Here is a 20,772-nt window from a genome sequence, read left to right as displayed (position 1 = left end):
TGCATCCGTGAACTATTATTGTCCCATACTATGTCAAAAGTTATCTCGTTTATATGTCGATATGCATGTATTGATACAAGATCGATGAACTTTTGACAAACAAAAGTTAAGCCTATTATGTCATTTATTGATGGAAGATAGGTTAAAATCTTTTGTTTACGATGATTATGTCTTTGTATGTCATTGTGCAAATAGTGATGGAAAATAGAATGAATCCTTGTATATTCCACAGTATTGATCTTCCCTGATCGATATTCTATGTATATACTGTGCGGCTCCATAAGTATTCTTGTGTGAGCATTTACAACTAGACTAATCATAGATTCGTTTGTGGTTATTTTTGTTGTGTATTCCGATTAAATTAATCATGGGTTCTCTTGTGGTTAGTTTAATTGAGATTTTTGGATACAAAAATCATTTTGTGGTTTTCTGGTGTCCAAAGAAATCCTTCTTTTCTTATAAAAGTAAGGCCGCTCTTGTTGTTCTTTAGGGAATGACATCAAATTGGGGAGAGTTCTTTTGAACTTGTGCTTAATTTCCATATCTTTGTGAGGAGTGCGGCTGTGGAATATTTGAGGAGTTATCTTGTATCTTTATAAACTCCGCGATGAATGCATTTAGCTTCGCCTTTATGATTGCATCTACACAAAGTTGATATGTACTTTTCCTTGGTCTTGAAGTGTCTCTATGAAAATTTCATTAGGATCCCGTTTTCGTATCTTTGCCAATTTTATTGACAAAAAGGGGGAGAATTATTATGTAGTTCACATTACAAATACATATGGTTTTCGGATCATTATGTAAGGGGGAGTGGTTTTTATGTTGATACGAAGTATTGACTAAGGGGGAGTGATACATATCACCATAGTATTATTGTCGAAGTTGTGATATAAGAACTTTGATGATGTGTAATAATACTATGACATTGTATAACAATGATCGAGAGCTTTTTTTTTCTCATTGTTATGGCTACGGAACTTCAACAACTATGATGTTGAACTGAACATCTATGGAATCATGAGAGTACCTGGAAAAGACGTAGATATCGAGTAATGTTGAAGCACCAAGGATATCAAGCATGTGGACGAGAAGCTACAAAGTTTTATCTATTTTGTAATCCATATGTATTGATAGTTTTGTCACTAAAATTGACAAATGGGGAGATTGTTAGAGCATTGCTCGGTCGAACTCGCATGCATTGTTATCTCAAGCATGTTTGTCAATATTAGTGATTAAAAATATATGTCTTGATTTCTAGTTTACTTATGACTAAGTCTCGGTCTAGGATAGTAAGTGTAGTTGAGCTCCAGACTCCATGGAGATCATCTTACGAGGACGAAGAACTACTCGAGGAACCAGTGGAACTTCATCCGACTAAAAAGGTATGTGGAGACTTGAACTTATCTATCACTCAAAAGTCTACTCTATCTCCTACTCTTGAGACAATAGTCATATAAGTATGATAGTTTTCATACATACACATATGCTATTTCGAGCCGAGTTTACTCGCCTATCTTTTTCTCGAAATATGTGTTGGTAAGCTTTTGGTTTAACCAATTTCATCTTTACCCGTGACGAAAGTCATGATGCTGTTTCAATCTTGAAAATAGCTTTGATGACGATAGTCGTGAATAACGATTGTTATAGCATTATAGAAAAATGTTTCAATGATTGAAATGTAGAGTTGAGATTACCAACTATGGATATAAGCATATATAGTGTGTTCGCACATTAATGTATAAATCCATGTGCCGGAAACCAAGTGTGTGCATATGTGTGCATACGGTATTGGTGAAGGAGACAGGTTGGGTACGCGTAGGGGCGGAAGTTTTCAACCGAAAAATTTCAGCTGAGTTTGTAGTTTGCAAACTAGTAAACCAGTCACCTTAGGTACGCATACCCGTACCCGCACCCACGGAAGTTTTCAAACCGAAAATTTCTGCTGAGTTTCTAAACTTAAATCCGGTGGCTAAGGTACGCATACCCGTACGCGTACCCAAGCTGGTTATTTCTCAAGTCGGTGGTTCATGAACTTAAAACAGTAAATTATAAGGAATGTAATCTTTGCAAACCGTGGGTATATTGTTCATGAATTGATCAAATGGATCAAACCGATTTTGTTTCAATTATATCTATGAATAAAGACCTGAGCAATTGAACAACTCTTCAACTAGTTCTTATGAGTCATTTGAACTAGTTATGAGAAAGATGAATACGGTTAATATGAAAGTGCTCATATGGGCTAACCATTGGTTAACTATTTGTGAACCAACTAAGTGTACACGTTTAGGTACGGTTACTCAAACCTAAATGAATACATTTCATTTGTGTGTGACAAGCTAAGTTTCGATCTAACGGTTGAAATATATTAGCTTGGTTAAATCAGGTTTTTCATCTAACGGTGAATATTGAATGCTTTGTTACCAAGGTAACTTGGATTGCAAACCCTGATTTGAAAACTATATAAAGGAGACATCTAGCATCTGGAAAAACTAATCCCCACACCTCCTGTGTGATACTAGTTGGTTTTGCTAGAGTCGATTCTCCTTTAACCTTAGGTTTCTTCTCGAGACCCTGTAGGTTAACGACTGAAAGACTTCATTGGGATTGTGAAGCCAGACGAAACTACTTCTCTTGTAGTTGAGCGATCTGATCTTGCCATTTTCTATCGTACGAGTTCAGTTGAATAATTGACTTGAGATTATATATCTGATAGGGCAATATAAAAAGAAATCACAAACATCTTCGTCTCATCGTTTGTGATTCTGCAATATCTAGTTACGCTACCATACGATTTAGATTATTGTGAGGCGATTGATAATACTAGGCTGTTCTTCGGGAACATAAGTCCGGGTTATCAATTAGTTCTTGTTCACCTTGATTTATCAAAAGACGGAACAAAACTCATAGGTTTATCTGTGGGAGATAGATTTATCCATTATCGTAGACTTTTCTGTGTGATACAAATTTGTTTATTAAAGTCTTCGACTTTGGGTCGTAGCAACTCTTAGTTGTGGGTGAGATCGACTAAGGGAATTAAATGCGTAGTATCTTGCTGGGATCAGAGACGTAAGGAGCGCAACTGTACCTTGAATCAGTGTGAGATTGATTAGGGTTCAACTATAGTCCAGACCGAAGTTAGTTTGTGGTAGGATAGTGTCTGTAGCGGCTTAATATAGTATGGTGTTCAATCTGGACTAGGTCCCGGGGTTTTTCGGCATTTGCGGTTTCCTCGTTAACAAAATTCTGGTGTCTGTGTTATTTCTATTCCGCATTATATTTTGTTCTATAATTGAAATATCACAGGTTGTGCGTTATGATCAATCAATTAGAATATCTAACCTTTCGTTGTTGATTTACATTGATTGACACTTGAACATTGGTCTTTGGTACCGTTCAAGTTATTTCACATAATAATCAGGCTCACAGATTTCTATTTGTTCGATTTTATGATTACATTGTGAAATAGAGATATTAGAACTCTTTGATATACTTTATTAAGATTGAGTTTAGTTGATTCTCTTTAAAGTATATTGGAGTTAGTCCATACATATTGCTAATAGAAATATTGGGTGAGGTTGTTGTACCCCCGCATTTTCAATACAAGATTATGCTGATGTCATATATACGAAGTTCAAAAGACAAGCGTTATACTTCGTAGTCTAATTCCTTAATATATGATCATACTATTATGATCATGTCACATCACTATAGTATAATATACAATATATACAGTTTCGTAGTTATGTTTTCAATATGCACGACTTGAAAGATACGTTAGGAATGAAACAAGTTCAAGTCAGTATTACTAACCTCAAGTGGAAGGATGATGTCGTCGTTGTAGTTCGTTACTTCTTCGCATTCTTCAGGTCTTCGAGTAATACTTATATGTCTCAATATTCCTAGACTTTCTAGTCTAACCTAAACAAAGTTGACTCTAGTATTTAATTAAATGGCTCTAGATGAGTTTTGATACTAAAATATGACAACCAAACTTGACATACCAACGCTTGGTGAGTTCAACCGAGCTATGCTTTAACAATATCAAAATAAAATATATCTTCAGTTACAATAGGAAGACATACAAAAACAAAAAACTTCGTAAAGTTTTCATATTCTGGGTCAAATACTAAAGTTTGAAGAGACAATCTTACGAGGGAAAAATATGGAGACGAATGACAGAAAATAGAATGAGGTTCTAGAGGAGAAAGTAAGTAAGTTAACGAAGGAAAATGATATTTTTAGAATAGAAACTCATGACCAACATCATCATATAAATTTATGGGAGAAGATGCTACGTTCCCGTGGAAAAACATAACCTACCGTAAATTAGGTATCGAAGAAATCATTGGGATTACTACTATAAGAAATCTTAAGTGAATCAAATGCCCAGGATATTAGGGAAAATAATTTTTAAACTTTTTTTTTGATACATGTTATGGATATTTAGTGATATGATTCCATATAATATAAATCCGTCTATTAGGATGTTAACTCATTATAAGACCATGCGTAAAACACATCTGTAAACCCGGTCTACAGGTTGAGGAAACTCATAAACCGATTCTTTTTTACATCATCTTAATGATATGAGATTAAGGTCCTAACAAAAGGTTTTAGGATTTTTGACTAACCTCGTAAATCGCAACTATATACCCTTTATAAACTCAGTAGATTATAGGTTAAATCGAAGTTATCTCTTCGTTTTATCTCGGGTCTCTATTAGAGAAGATGGGCTCCGCCACCCTTGGAGTTTAGTAAAGACCACCCTTAGAGTGCCAGGATAAAACGAAATGAAAACTTCAATAAACCTATCATTTTTGTTGTGAATTTCAATGTCAGATAACCTGTTAAAGTAACCCTTCACCAAGTGTCTGAGTTGATCAATTATACCAAACACCCCAAGTTACTCTCTCATCTTTAGCTCCTTCTCAAAACCGAATATAAACTCTCACCACTATTAAAGCTTACTGCTGAGATCTAGTCCATTTTGGGCTAGATTTGAGCAGGTTTCTTTCCATTTTCTTGTTTTCTTACATAGTCGGAAGTTTAGGTTAATTTGTTTAAATGTTTATGGTGTTCTTTTGGGTGTTTTTCCCTTTTCGTTTATGTCTTCTCCTTTATGGAGATTCTTTATGCGCTTTAATAGCGTTTCTTTGTGATCTCAATTGAGTTTTTGGGGGAAGTTCAAGTGTGGTGATCTAGATTCAAGATTTTGGGCATACTACTCTCATATCTTTATGAGAAGATCTCTTTTTTGAGACACCCTTCTAAAGGACAGATTCCCTTCTCTTTTCAAACTCTCACATTTTGAAATGGCTACTGTAAAGGAAATGTTGTCGGAACAAGGTTCTTGGAATTTCAGATTTAAAAGAAACTTGAATGAGAAGGAAGTAGGTGAAGTTGCCATCTTGTTACAGTTGTTGGAAGGTTTTAATACTACAATCCATAATAGTACAGTGGAGGATGCGAAAAAATGGAATTTTCGCAAGATTTTTCAGTTGCCAGCTGCTATTCTTCAATCGAGATTGATGGTTTCATTGTTTTCCCCTATAAACAGATATGGAACCCAAAACTACCATTAAAGGTGTCTTTTTTAGCTTGATCACTTTGTCATAACGGAGCTCCAACACTAGATTATTTGCTGAGGGCTGGAAAGGTTACTTCTAGTGTTTGCACGCTGTGTAACTCAGAGCAAGAAACACATAATCACTTATTTCTTCACAGTCCAGTAACCAGAGCGCTATGGCATTATTTTGTGGATGGTTTTGGGGTTAAGTGGGTTTTTCTGAAAGCATCAAGTCAAATTTATGGGAATGGTCGGCTAAGAAGAATAACAATATGATCAAGAAGATTTGGGGTATACTTCCGTTCGCAATATGGTGGACCATTTGGAGAGAACGCAACTGCAGGGTTTTTAATAATAAGAGAAGAACTCTTGAACAACCCATAATTTCTGTTAAATACACTTTGTTCAATTGGTCGATAAACACTAAGATTTTTGAAGGTTACTCTTTGAGTACCTTAATATGTAATTGGGAAGCTGTAACTGGTAGCGGCTAATTTCACATTCTTGTAACCGTGTTAACATTCATCGTTTTGATTTAATATTACCTTTTTTCTCTCTCAAAAAAAATATCTCTTTTTTAAGAAGAAAAAAAACCTATCAATATAGTTGGATTATAATCTCAAAATCGTACTTTTATTGGTAGTTCATTACTTTCTCTTCGCAAATTCCTCTTTGGTAATACCTTTTAATTGTATTTCGATCTTAAATCTTCATGTTCTTTAAGTCCATGTAATTTCTATAAAAAACGCCAGTCAGAAATATTCATTTTACAAATGGCAACTTCTTATAGGCAAGAAATACGATTTATAAAAAGTTGCATACAACGGTATACACGGAAAAACATTCATTAGTGGAGATATATTACGAGATCTTATTTTATGATGATGAAACATGATTTCTTGAGATCAGCGAACGGTGAGTGTGCAATTTCCAACCCTAATTGAGAGGTCTATCATGTTTTTCGTTGTACTTGGTCTTCGTGTGGGCTCTTGAGAGGTGTCCTGTTTTTTCTTTTTACTGGGATTCTCTCTTTTATTAAGAAAAAAAGAGAGAGGCATCTTTCTTTTTGGCCCTTATATATATTCTATCTATATCCCTCTAGTCTAGTCTCGTGTTGCTCACAATCACTACACTCGGGGAAGGATTATTGAGAGTTAGGGTTTAGAAGAAAGTATCTATGGCTGATCAGAACACTGTTGCTGCTGCTTCTGATTTGCCTACTAAGAGACCCAGAGAAGAAGATGAAGTTGAGGCTACTACTAAAGCACCTGACGGTATTTCTTCGGTGATTCCTGGTTGGTTTTCTGAGATAAGTCCAATGTGGCCAGGTTTGTATCAACATCCCTTGATAAAAATCTCATCTTTTTTATCATGTTTTTTTCTTTTGGATTCTTTTAAGTTTCTTTGTTTTGGGTTGCCTTATTTGAAAAAGAAAATTATGGTATTTGGTATGCTATTGTCGTATTGTTGTGTGGGTTTCTGAAGTTTAGCTAACCCTTTCTCATTAACTTTTCATCCTGATTGTGTGGGTTTTTATTGAGGAATGTTTTCTTCATTGCTTTCCTTGTAAACGTGGGGACATTTTGGGAATTATATAACTCTTTGGCTGTAGTTCTCAATAAAGGGCTAATTGCATATTTTCAGATATTTGATTTTGATGATTTCCTGTCTTTGTTAGCTTTCAGTAACCAGACTAATGGGTCTGCACCTAGTGATAAATGTCTTAACACTCTTTGGCCACAAATGGTTGAAGTAACTTCTTTGTTGCTGGTATATTGCCGCAGTAATTGGAAATTTCTGCCTAAGATTATGCTCTCAAGCAGTTTCAGCTTCATGTGGTTGACTATTAGAGTTAACCTGGCTGTATATAAACGGAGCTCAATATTTTGCAGCTTTATGATGTTGATCATTTGTGTGGTCGACCTTTCCGTCTAGGAAGTGTCAGCTTTATGGGGTTTTGGTTGCTAACATTTGGTGATATTCTTAATATGTAATGCAATGTATATTTGTGTTTAAATCTATGGATATTGGAGCAATGTAGTTCAATTGGAACATTTACTTATTCCTCAATTTAGTTACCTTGGCATGGGTAACTGTATAGGTGCAATGTTGATCATGCCTTCACTGGTGTGAAATTCCAGATATTTGTATTCTTAGGTTTATATCTTACTTTCCCGAGTGAAAGAAGAAAAATGGGAAATAAGATTGACAATACTTATTCTTAACTTTTGGCAGGAGAGGCTCACTCATTAAAGGTAGAGAAGATCTTGTTTCAGGGAAAGTCTGAGTACCAAAACATAATGATATTTCAGGTATTGCAGCCTAAAGTGCCAAAGTCTTGAACTTCTGCTTACTTATGTGTCAAGTGCTTCAGCGTTTGCCAACTTTAATATATTTTTTGCAATGTTTTCACTTTCAGTCAGCTACCTATGGGAAAGTCCTTGTTTTAGATGGTGTGATTCAAGTAACAGAGAGGGATGAATGCGCCTACCAAGAAATGATTGCTCACCTTCCCCTTTGTTCCATTCCAAACCCTAAAAAGGTTGCTCTTTCTGCTAGACTTATATGAATGTTGTCATCTGATGCCCTTATTAGAAGAGGAGAGGTGGCTAGAGTGAAGACACCTGATCCACTTTTTTTTTTGTTTTTTAATTTATCAATGTTTCTCTGGATAACTGTTTTTGCTTCTTAAATAAAACATGTTTCTTCATAGGTATTGGTTATTGGAGGAGGAGATGGTGGTGTTCTGCGGGAAGTAGCTCGCCATTCTTCTGTTGAACAAATAGACATATGTGAGATCGATGGGATGGTCGTTGAGGTTTCTAAGCAATTCTTCCCAGATCTGGCAGTTGGATATGAGGATCCTCGTGTAAACCTCCATGTCGGAGATGGTATGATCTTCTCTCTTGAAAAGTTTCTAATACTATTATGGGATTTCAGTTTTTGCCTTATGTTTTCCTCCCTGTTTGTAAACCTTTCCTGACTTTGCAGGAGTTGCATTTTTGAAGGCTGTTCCTGAAGGTACCTATGATGCAGTCATAGTGGATTCTTCTGATCCCATAGGTAATTGATTTTTGTGCAGGCTAATCGTACTTATATCTGACATTCGCCTGTAACTTGCAAATCGGTCTTTTCTAATGTTGGGCATGTTAAACTTCTGTCAGGTCCTGCTCAAGAGCTTTTTGAGAAGCCCTTTTTTGAATCAGTGGCAAAGGCTCTTCGACCTGGAGGAGTTGTATGTACCCAGGCAGAAAGCATATGGCTTCATATGCACATCATCGAGGATATTGTCTCAAACTGCCGCCAGATATTTAAAGGCTCAGTTAACTATGCATGGACGACAGTACCCACCTATCCTAGGTTAGCATCACTCTGTTATGACAATTCAGATCTTCTGAGGCATCTGATTTTATGACTTCTTTTTTGGGAAGAGTTAATTCCCACTTTGAAGAACTTCTTTTGATACTTTTGTCTTCTCTTGTTGCAGTGGGGTGATCGGTTTCATGCTTTGTTCCACTGGTGGGCCAGCTGTTGATTTTAGGAATCCAGTGAACCCAATTGAGGATAAAGATAATGAAAAGGCACCATTGAAGTTTTATAACAAAGAGGTAATTCCTTCTGCACACTGCTGCACACTCTCTCGCTCGCCCTCCTTGTTTCTCTACAAGTTTATTATGTTCTTACTCCGCTCTCGTTTATACAGATACATTCAGCCGCATTCTGTTTGCCTTCTTTCGCAAAGAAGGTGATTGATTCAAAATCCAAGTGAGGGAGCAAATAAATTCGACGGCATATGAGTTAATTCTTCTGATTTTCAAATTTCTTTATGCAATTGTTTTGGTTTATTTTTAGGATCTCTATCACTCAGATTATAGTATTTTAGTTAAACATGGTGAGGTGATCCTCTGTTCGAACTTATAGATGTCAGGTTAATTGGACACCTATTATGGAACCATTAATTTTGCATTTCTTTACCTCTGATGTCCTAGCTTATCTTGCAATTTACTGATCCTGGCCAGTATGAATGACCTTTCTCTTTGTTTCTTCGGCTCTCAAAGCAAATCTTATAGTTCTCCAAATCCAAGAAAAATGTGAAATATTTGAAAGAAACCAACTCTTATGACTCCCAAGTAGTCCCCGAACCCAAACCCAAAAACGGGTAATGACTTTATACTGGGGGGATGCGCTCTATAAGCCCCATCATGGGGGCGTAGTGATTTCTAAATCCATGTCATGGTGCGGAAAATAGTTCCTGCCGTGGAAGAAAAATGTAGAGTTGCAAGAGTTGATCTTCTAAACATCACACCAAAACACTACCTGGCACCAGAACAGAGCAATGGCCATGATCAGTAAAAATGACTTAAGCTCTTTCCACAACTCTGTGACTGTGTATTGGGGTTGCAACAACATCCAACAATTACAGGATCATCAAAAGAATTGGAGTTTCTTTTTTTGAATGATTTTTTAGGGACCATTGTTTTTTTGAGGGGACCATGGTTTTATTAGGCCACCTTCCCTATAGTTATAAGGGGTGTCCTAAAACATTGAAACGACTAACCTATCCTTAACCTAATTTAATTTAAAACCAACCCAATAACCACCTATATATATATAACCACCACCTCCTCCCACCATCGCCGATTACCACCACCACCTCCTCCGATTATCACCACCACCAACCACCGATTACCACCGCCCACCACCGCCAATTACCACCACCACCACCTCCGATTATCACCACCACCAACCACCGATTACCACCACCACCACCGCCACTATATATATATATAGCTTAATTTAAAACATTAACAAAGATATTCTCACAAACCCGTTACTTGTCATTCGTTTTTGGTTGAATAAATGAGAAGTAATCATTAAAAATGAGTTGAAAATGGAAGTTGCAGAGAGGTTTAATGGAGGGTTTTTTTTTCAGAAAAAAGTTTGGTTATCACGAATTAAATTTTTCTTAACCGAATTCAGAGTTCGGTTGATTCGCAAAAAAATACGTTTAACCGAACTCCTTGTGTTAGAACAACACAAGTCCATAAGTTCAGTTCCTTCGCAAAATAAGGATATCACCGAACTTTAGTTTACGAAAATAATGAGAAGTCCACAAGTTCGGTTCGTTCGCAAAAATGTTAAGTTTTCTTTGTAACCGAACTCTACCTTTGAAACTTCGTAACCGAACTCTACCTAATTCGCCAAGAAATAAATTTCGTAGTAACCGAACGTTTGCCTAATTGCATATATACATATATAAGCCCATATCGGTCGATTCGCAAAATATGTTGAAGTTTTGCGAACCAACCGAACTTCTAACACTAGGTTACTTTTAACCTGCAGTTCGGTTGGGAACTTGGTTGAGTTGAAGTTTGAGAACTAACCGAACACACAAGATGTACCCAAATAAATTGTTAAGTTCAAAGTTCGGTTACCTACCATTTTATCCTAGGTAACCGAACATTACACTGTACGACCAAAACCTCCATTAACGAGCGAGTTCGGTAACCTGCGTATTTGGAAAACGTAACCGAACTACACTTTCAGGTGTGTTCGGTTACATGTTCTTGACATATGGTAACCGAACTGGCCCAAATCTACATAAAAATTTTCATTTTTTTTTGAAAGTTTGGAGCAATTCAACCAACATTATCTAAGTTTGAAGCATACCTGGGTACCCAAATACCCTTCCTCCGGTTGTGGTTGGTAAAATCCATCGTTTTTCATATTTTCCTTCTTCATCTTCTCTAACTTTACATTCTCAATAATTCTACTTCTTTAAAAAAAAAACCATCTGATTTTTTAATCTCACTAATTATCTTTAACTTAATCATCTCACTAATAATTACACTAAATATTATTAACACTAACTAGTCATCACCCAAAATTAATCAGGAGGGTAATTTAGGTATAATATAAATATCTAGATAAGGGGTGACTTAGATTTACTTCTAATGTCTTTATCCAAAATAAAACCATGGTCCCCAAAAAATCGTTCTTTTTTTTTTACCAGAATCGTACCCAAGTTAAAACTAAAGCCCAAACTCCAGCCTTTTACATTTGTGAAAGATTTTTTTTGTTGGTCTTCTAAGTTTTTTCGGCTGACTTTTTCTATATTAGGGATGGCAATGGTGGGGACCTTGAATCCCATCCCTTACCTCGTTCAAAAACCAAAACCCATCCCCTACCCGTTACCATAAGAACTGGGACGGGGACGGGTATGGAAAATATCTATAGGGGACGAGTTTTCCATGAGTTACCCATAGTTTACGAAAAATATTTATAACTATGTCACAATCCATCAAGTGCGATCGAACATATCCACTGTAAAGCTAAAAGTGCGAAAAAAAACTTATATCAAGTACAATTTTTTTTTTCTTCTCAATCTTGGTTATAATCCAGTGAGATTGATTATATAGGTGTACTAAAAGAAAATATAATTAACATTTTAAGATCGATCATCTACAGTATAATTTGAAAACCATGAAAGCCCAAGCATTTCATTTGATAAATTTGAATCGCTATAATTTTAATTTGGAACCATTTTTTGAGGACTACTCAAAAATGGTGGGGGGCTACTCTTCATTTTTTGGGGTGGATATTAAAAGTAATAATGAGTCACCCCTTATCTAATATTTTTTTAATACCAAATTTGCCCTTGGTAATTAAATTAGTTAGTGTTACGATTAATTAGTCTTAGTATAATGATTAATCAATGAGGCTAGATTAATTAATTGGGTGCTTTTAAAAGATTAATTCTTGAGAAGAAGTTTTTTTTTTCTTTTGTAAGATGGTTGATTTCGAAATGAGAGTTTTTGGTACTTAGGTATACTTCAAATTTAGTTAATGTTGCTTGAATTGGCAAAATCTTTCGAAAAAATGAAAAAATAATAAACTGATTTCGACCATGGAAATAGAGTTCGGTTAAGACATCTGAAGAACATGTAGCCGAACTCATGTGCAAGTGTAGTTCGGCTAATGGTTCTGAAAACACAGGTAGCCGAACTAAGCTTTAATGGAGTTTTTGCTTTCAGAAAAAAGTTCGGATAGGAAAAAAAAGTTGCGACGTAACTGAACCACATGTTCGGCTGGGAAAAAAAATAATCGACGAAACTGAACTCAATATATAGGTTTTCAGAGAAAAGTTCGGTTAGGAGAAAAAGGAAAAAAAGTTGCGACGTAACTGAACTAAAAGTTCGGCTGGGAATTTTTTTTTGCGAGGTAAACGAACTTTTCTCTGAAAGAAAAACCCCCATTAAAGTTGAGTTCGGCTAGTTCGACAAAGTTTTTCAGATAATTCCAAGCCGAACTTCTCTCTGCAACTTCCATTTTCAACTCATTTTGATGATTACTTCTCATTTCTTCAACCAAAAACGAACGACAATTAATGGGTTTGTTATAATTTTGATTTTGATTTTGTTTTGTTAATGATTTAAATTAAGTTATATATAGAGGTGGCTGTGGTGGTGGTTCGAGATGGTCGGTGGTGGTGGTGGTGGTAGGGGGTGGTGAGCGGCGGTGGTGATGGGAGGAGATGGTTAATGATATGTTAGTCATTTCCACACTTTAGGACATCCCTTATAATTATAGGATATATATTTTATCACTTAGTAGTCCCCACCATTTTTGAGTAGTGCCCAAAAAATCATTCTTAATTTGGTTATTCTGAAACATAAGGACAACTTACAGGCTATCATTCTCTCTGAAGGCCCAACATTCATTGATCGTGCTCTTGCGACAACGGCGTATTGATGCCCAACATGTTGTCTTTCTAGTTCAGATAGTTTGTCTCTGTAGTCAGATTTGTCTTCCAGTTTTTGCGGGACTACATAATTGATGTTATCTTGCACGACGCCTTTGCCTTTGAGATTCAGCACGCCTTGCAAGCAGCGAGATCTCTCTTCGGCCGTAAAATTAGATAAACGGTATCGTGCATTCATTCGATAATATTTCCTTCGGCGGTGGTTACTACTATCAGAATTTGTTGTACTACTACAAATCTCTTCATCCATAACTTCCAAATTATCAGGGATAACTTTCCTTTGCTGTTGCAGCTGTGTGATTTTGTCCACTTAGGGTGGGCCGTCATCGTAAGGGGTTACTTCTTTTTTTTTGATAGGTTAAAGCGGGACCCAGGTCCCTATCCAAATCCAGCCAGTTGGACTAGCTCCATTATTAGATCCAATCCCGCCAGACTCCTCTATACAACTAATTTAAATACAAATCTCTAATACGGTGGGGATCGAATTCCTGACTTTCTCTTTACTGGAGTTGATGGGATACCACTGAGCTATGCTCTTGGACCCATCATAGGAGTTTACTTAGTGTTGCATTTGAAGAGTTGATTCCAGCTACAGCTCATAACTCCTCACCTTTAATGATTGATTTCACAAAGATAAGTTAAAGTAAAACATAAAACATTAAAGTTCATAGAGCAAAACATCTAGCATACAAAACAAAGCTTGCTTAAGTTAGGCTAGATAAAGAGCGGCTGAGATTTGTTTAGGAGGGATAAGTCTACGGCCGTGGTTTTTTCAACTAATCATTATAAATACTTTATGATAATGAATCTAATAAATACATATTTTTATCAATAAATAAGTTTATTAAAAAGTATATATATATATATATATATATATATATTATTTATTTTTTTGATCTGTAAAGAATTTGGTGCGGGCGAGTTTCAAACTCAGGTAATTGGTATCATCACCCAGTGACTTTACCACTGTACTACAGTGACCCTGGTTAAAAATTATATTAATAATTTTTAATGGTGGTAGTGAAAGAAGCAGTGGGTGGTGAAAACAATAGTGGGTATTTGTGAGTGGTGGAGGTGGTTACATTACTGGTGGTGGAAAAAATAGTGGGTGTGGCTGGTTTTTACGTACAATGGTGGATGTTAGTGAATAGCAGTGGACAATAATAGTTTTGTGTCTCTACAAAATGGGCAACATTTTATTGTGATAAATGTAGTTGGTTGTTTTTAGCACAACTGGTAAGGACAAAACACAAATATTTTGAGGAGGATACTAAATCATATAAGACAATATGATCATGACCGTTGGATCATCCAAATGGGATCCCAGCTATTTATAGTACCCGATCAAATAACTCACGGTTTTTATTATTAAAATAAAATTGATTACATTTCCAGAATATAAAATAAAGTTTGGACAAGTTAGGCTAGATAAAGAACGATCAATTTACACTTGCAGAACATAAATATACCGCTATAAATGATCACGTTTAATTAAAATTTAATAATAAATGTTCAATTGATATTTCATAATAAATGTTTATTTAATTAATCAAATGAATATATTTTTGTTGATACATAATAAATGTATTTGATATTAACCATATCAATAAGCATTAATCGTGCTTGTATTGGTGGGGATAATGGTGGTGGGTATTGGTGAGACTGGTGGAGTGGTGACGATAATGTGGTGGTGGAATAAGTAGCAGTAGTAGGGTGGGAAAAAGGGTCCTAAGATAGGTAAATTAAGCACTAATGGTGGTTTTGATGGTGGGTGGTGGTGGTGGATCGGCGGTGGGGATAATTGTGGTGGGTATTGGTGAGACTGGTGGAGTGGTGGTGATAATGTGGTGGCGGAAGAAGTTGTAGTAGTAGGGTGAGAAAAGGTGTCCTAAGATAAGTAAATTATTTAGTCACCCTTGGTTAATTTTTCTTTGTTTTGTTTTAATTTGATTTTAGTTTTCAAATTACTTTTTTTATTATTTTTTAAAATTAAAATAATTTTTAAAGAACAAATTTTTCCAAAAAAGAAGATGTTGTGAATTTAAGATTTGTCGAGTAGGGGGCAGGAAGAAAAATTGAACATATAAAAAAATTGACCAAACACAAGGCTACACGCGAATTAATTGTAATCGGTTCAGTTTCTCACATCTCACTTTATTCCCCTTTTTTGTCATGATTTCTGTTTCTGTCATTATTGTTCCCCTACTTATCTTGTTTAATTACTTGAACTTATTGAATTGGCTTAAACATTCGTCTAAATCTCGTGACCTAATTTGAAAACTATCAAGAAATTAATAAGTAAATGAGAGATAATTTCAGAAGAGAGAGAAAGTAATAGTGTAAGTTGGAATCTGAAAAAGAGAGGATACCAAGTACACCACCAACTTTTTCGTTCGTCAACCTATATGGACAAAACCTAATACAAGTGCAAGTAGATATAATTAAATATCCTTGAACAATATGTATATAGAGTTTTTCTCTTTCTCTTCCACCAATCAATCTATTCAGACAACAAAATCCTTGAACCTGATTATGCAGAAGAGTTCTTGGACGATTTCGTAAATCAATAACAAAGATCAATCTAGTCGTATCCAAATCAAGAGGATCTGAATTCTGCCAAGTATGAAACTTTTTATCTATTTTTCAAGATACAAATTCAACAAGAAAGTATCGTTATTGATCACAATTAATAAGGACTTAGACTACCTATATTAAATACTTACAATTGTGTTATTCTTATTATAAGGACAAAACAATATAATGCGGAAAAGCAAAAATACAAGACACCAGAAGTTTTGTTAACGAGGAAAACTGCACCTGCAGACAAATTCCGGGACCTCATTCAACTTTGAATACTAAACTATATTAAGCCTTTACAGATACTAACCTTTGAAATGTAGTTGAGACCGAATTAACCGTCCAAGCAATTCATATGTAATCATGATCCATACTCTCTTGAACCTCACAAGGCTCTACGAAATTGATTCTCTTAGATGACGTACTTTACAACCTAACTTATAAGCATAAACGTGTTCATTAAAACTCGAGACTTATACCATGATTCAAAAACACAAAGTGATTTAGTGATCAAAATTGTCTTAGAAGTATTCTTGAGAGTTGTAGTAATGCTAAACATATTTGTAGAAATAGTTTATGAGCATCTGCTTAATTCGTATTAGGTAGGTATGTGAAGCTCATGATCGGTTTTGGTTCGGTTTCCGGCCAAACCAATACCGAAACCAATACCATCGGTTTCTAAAAATCTAAACCAAACCAATCCATTAACCATTGGTTCGGTTTCTAAATGGTTTTAGCCGGTTTAGGTTTGTTCCATTGGGGTAATGGAAAACCGATTGTATGTCAGTTTTCTGAAACTGACAGTTGAAATCTTTAAAAAAATAACACATTTGAATTTTTTTAACCAACCTGCAGAATGTAATTAACACACAAGCGTAGTTCATAACTCAAGTTTATAAGCATAGTTCAAAACATAAACATTACAGATTCAAAATACTTAAACTCCAAGTTCTGCATACTCCAAATATGATCTCGTCTGGGTAAGGGTAGAACTTAGGTTTACAAAGTGTGAGATGGACGGGGTAGATTAAATCTATTTGATTTTAATCAACGGCCTATACTTATCGGTTTTCCATTGGTTTTTGGTTCGGTTTTCAGTTCAAACCAAAACCAAACCAGTAATGTCGGTTTTCAATTTTTTTAACCATAACCAATCCATTAATAAATGATTTAGTTTGGTTTCTTCCTTATCGGTCTGGTTCGGTCCGGTTCCTGCGAAAAATCGAACCCGTATTCAGCCCTATGTGAAGGGGTACGAATACCTATGGACCAGTTCGTGAATTCAGGTAGCTAGGGTACGCGTACTAGGTATGCATTCCCCTAGTCATTCACGAATTTAGGCCCTTAGGGTACGCGTGCTGGCTATACGTACCTCCCCCGCTCACGAGTTCAGAACGCATACTGGGTAATGGGTGCCTACCTTGTCTCCAAAGCTTCAATAGTTCTGAAACCTCTCTTTAAATAATTTGAAACATTCTCAATCGACATAGATATAAGATGTCAATGTTTGAGAAATTTCCAAATGATCAACTTGAAACAAAAATAGTTCTTGAACAATAAATTATTTCTCGCTAAGATTACTGAAAAACCGTGGGTCTAACAACCACACCCAATATTTCGTTTAGGCAATCTGTATGGACTAACTCCAATATATTTCCAAGAGAATGAACTAGACAGTCAGACTCAATCAACGAAAATACATCCAAGAGATATACCTCAATTTCTCAAATCAATCTGCAATCGAACATATAGAAATCTGTGAGCCGGATTAATATGAGAAATATCTTGGATGGTACCAAAGACCAATATCCAAGCGTCAATCAATTTATATCAACAACCAAAGGTTGGATTATCTAATTGATTGAACTGTGCACAACCTGTGTTATTTCAATTATATAAAAATATAATGCGGAAAAGAAATAACATAGACACCAGAAATTTTGTTAACGAGGAAACCGCAAATGCAGAAAAACCCCGGGACCTAGTCCATATTTGAACACCACACTGTATTAAGCCGCTACAGACTCTAGCCTACTACAAGTTAACCTTGGACTGGAATGTGGTTGAGCCTGAACCAATCTCACACTGATTAAGGTACAGTCGTGGTGTGTAGGGAAAAGTAACCTACAAACTAACCTGCAAGTATACAGGGAAGTTGAAGCAAGTAATAGTAAATAGGGGTTTGTCCACAGGGACTTGGAGGATTTGCTACAGTTCTCTTTGGGGAGTTTCTAAAGTTATCTGAGTTCAAGGGAGGGTACTAAGGCTTTTGATTTCACTACCTGACCCTAGGCTAAGGAAATTGTGATGCAATGTATGTCTTGTTTTTTTCATGAAAGGTTACAAAGAAGGATAGAGAAACTAACCTTGCTAAATGACCCCTAGCATCAGCTGTCTTTCAACAGCACAACTGATCACAAGTATTTAGCTCAACTAGCTAACTGAGCTTGATGCAATCTCTCTAATGGATTAAATTCTCACACACTGACCTAGCTGCACTCCTAGCATCAGCTGTCTTCTAACAGCACAGCTGATCACAAGTGAGTAACTCAAATGGCATTTCATTAATCCTAAGGCAGTTAAAGCATTTCAAGACAATACATATACATTTACTATCCTAGCATATGATCAAGAGCTTCCTCTAAGCCCTAGCAAATGAAACTAACACATAATAAAACTGAAATTAAGACAAAACAACATATGAATTGAAGTTCAAACAAAACAGGGCAAACATATGAGAAACTGGCTAGCCCAGTCCTCTTGGTGGTGCACTGGCTAGTCCAGGCATGTCCATTTTCACAACCCATGACCCCAATTTATAGTCAGTTACAATTCCCCCAAAATACCCAAATGTCAGAAATTAGGGTTTCACAAAAGGGTGAAATTGGCTTACCTAATACACTGATAACAACTCTAAATCTTCCCCCCATGCTTCTGTTGATCCAATTGCATCTACCCATGCTCTGATTTCTTCTCCAACTTCACCTATTCTACCAATTTCAAACCTAGGGTTTCTGTGAAGAAAAAGGGTTGAAATCGATAGAATATGTGTCTAGAGAGGTAGGTTAATGATGGGTTATGATTACAAGTAGCCATGATGGCTTTTGGAGGATGCGTGGTGGTGGTTGAGGCAGAGGCAGGCGGAGCTGGTGGCGGACATGGTTTCTGCAGAGGGAATGGGGAAGGAGATGGGGTGAGCTCGATTAGGTTTTGGCTAGGGGTTGTTTGGTTTGTGGGATATAGGCTTAGGTGTTTGAGTGTTGAGCGGGATCATCGAACCTTGATGTTCGGTGATGAAAGGCGTAGGATGATAACTTCTGAAACGGATCTAACGGAGAAATTGAGACAGATCGTGAGCGACCGTTGGATGCAAAAATACAACGAAACTGACGGCTCAAGATGGAGTTAGGTGCTGTAGTGTAAGGCGGAGATATCAAACTTCGATGCACAGCAAGGGAGCGACCGTTGGATTCAACTACCATCTAATCTGAAGGCTTGGAATTTCAGCGCTGTGGTGCTCGGCAGAGACTTCAGATTTTGATGCTCTATGAAGGAGCGACCGTCGGATGCTTCTGAGAACTGATCTGATGGCTGAGAACGGAGGCGCTTTTGTGTGTAGAAAATGAGGTTGTGCGCACCATTCTTCGCGGCTTCCTTGCGTAATTTCTCCCGGCTTTTCACTACTTTTCTGCTCTTTTCGCTCCGCGACTCATCCGAACTTTATTTATTACCTAAAAATGCAAAATTAATTAATAAAAATATTTATTCTTGAAAACAATGAAAATACAGAATATGGGATAAAATGTAGAATTAATGCATAAAAGATGAGTTAAAATGCCAACAAAAAGGGATAAATATATACAATATTTGGCACTCATCAAATACCCCCAAACCTGAATTTTACTTGTCCTCAAGTAAAACAAAACTAAGGAAATCCTAACTATACCACTGTCGCTGGTCTCTCGAATGCATTTAGCGTATGCACTAAGCCTTTTAAACCACTAAGTGTCCCTAGTGGACGAGTTGAAGTCTCGTGAAGGTTTACCAGAGGTGTGCCTACAAAACCTAAGGACAAAATATAAGCTCAGATTCCATCAAACGTGACATGTGCAAAACAGTTTAAGCTCACAGCAAAATGGAGATGTCAATCTAGCTATCGAAGGCACAATCCTAGCACTGATAACAAAAAAAGACATGTGATAAGAGTGTAAAGTGTATCTACACATGTGTAAAGAAAGATCTGAAGTTATGACTACTAATCACCAAGAGATAGTTTCTCAGGCTAAGAACTGAGGTCGAAATCTAGCTAGCTGTCCGGACTTTACGAGAATTGTGAATGAGTTGGAGGTATTTCACAATTACTCGCGTTGTACATCAATGGCATACACCCTCCTTGCTTACAACACAAAACACAAAAGATGACTATTTACATGACTCTTATTTACATTGACTATTCTCTTTTATTTTTGGAACAAGAGAGATGGAATTGATAAATACTTGATTTTTTTGGTATTTTTCTGATTTTTTTTTTTTTTTTTTTTTTTTTTTTTTTTTTTTCAAGGAAACACTTTTGATACATAACAAAAAAAACAAAAGATTACATGACACTTTGCAAGAGGTAGCCCTTTTTGATGCACCCAGTTAAATTCGATGGTTGTTTTTCTTAATGTAACCTCCACCTTCTATCCCAACCAACCAAAGAACAAGCTAGTCAAGTTTCGTTCAGTATTCTAAAGTGATTGGCAATCGTAACTTCCTATCAAACACCTTGAAGATCGAGGCCATACATGTATTGGTAGATCGTGCGCGTGCAAATTTCTTATCACTATGTGAATTGTGCTAGAATCAGGGTGCCTAAATATCT

The 20,772-nt window shown here is 36.2% G+C and overlaps 1 protein-coding gene across 1 annotated transcript; it reads left to right on the top strand.

Moving 5' to 3' along the window:
• Positions 1-6,494: 6,494 nt before the first annotated feature.
• On the top strand, positions 6,495-9,545 carry LOC113282498 (spermidine synthase 1-like). The gene is made up of 8 exons (XM_026531521.1): positions 6,495-6,897; positions 7,805-7,881; positions 7,989-8,111; positions 8,283-8,460; positions 8,561-8,632; positions 8,734-8,929; positions 9,057-9,177; positions 9,273-9,545. The coding sequence occupies exons 1-8, from the start codon at positions 6,747-6,749 to the stop codon at positions 9,336-9,338; spliced, it is 984 nt and encodes a 327-aa protein (XP_026387306.1). The 5' UTR covers positions 6,495-6,746; the 3' UTR covers positions 9,339-9,545.
• The last annotated feature ends 11,227 nt before the right edge of the window (positions 9,546-20,772 follow it).

The sequence above is a fragment of the Papaver somniferum genome, chromosome 5 (assembly GCF_003573695.1).
Source record: "Papaver somniferum cultivar HN1 chromosome 5, ASM357369v1, whole genome shotgun sequence".
Classification (NCBI taxonomy): domain Eukaryota; kingdom Viridiplantae; phylum Streptophyta; class Magnoliopsida; order Ranunculales; family Papaveraceae; genus Papaver; species Papaver somniferum.
Note: the sequence above shows the minus strand (reverse complement) of the source record. Positions and strands in the feature narration are given on the sequence as shown.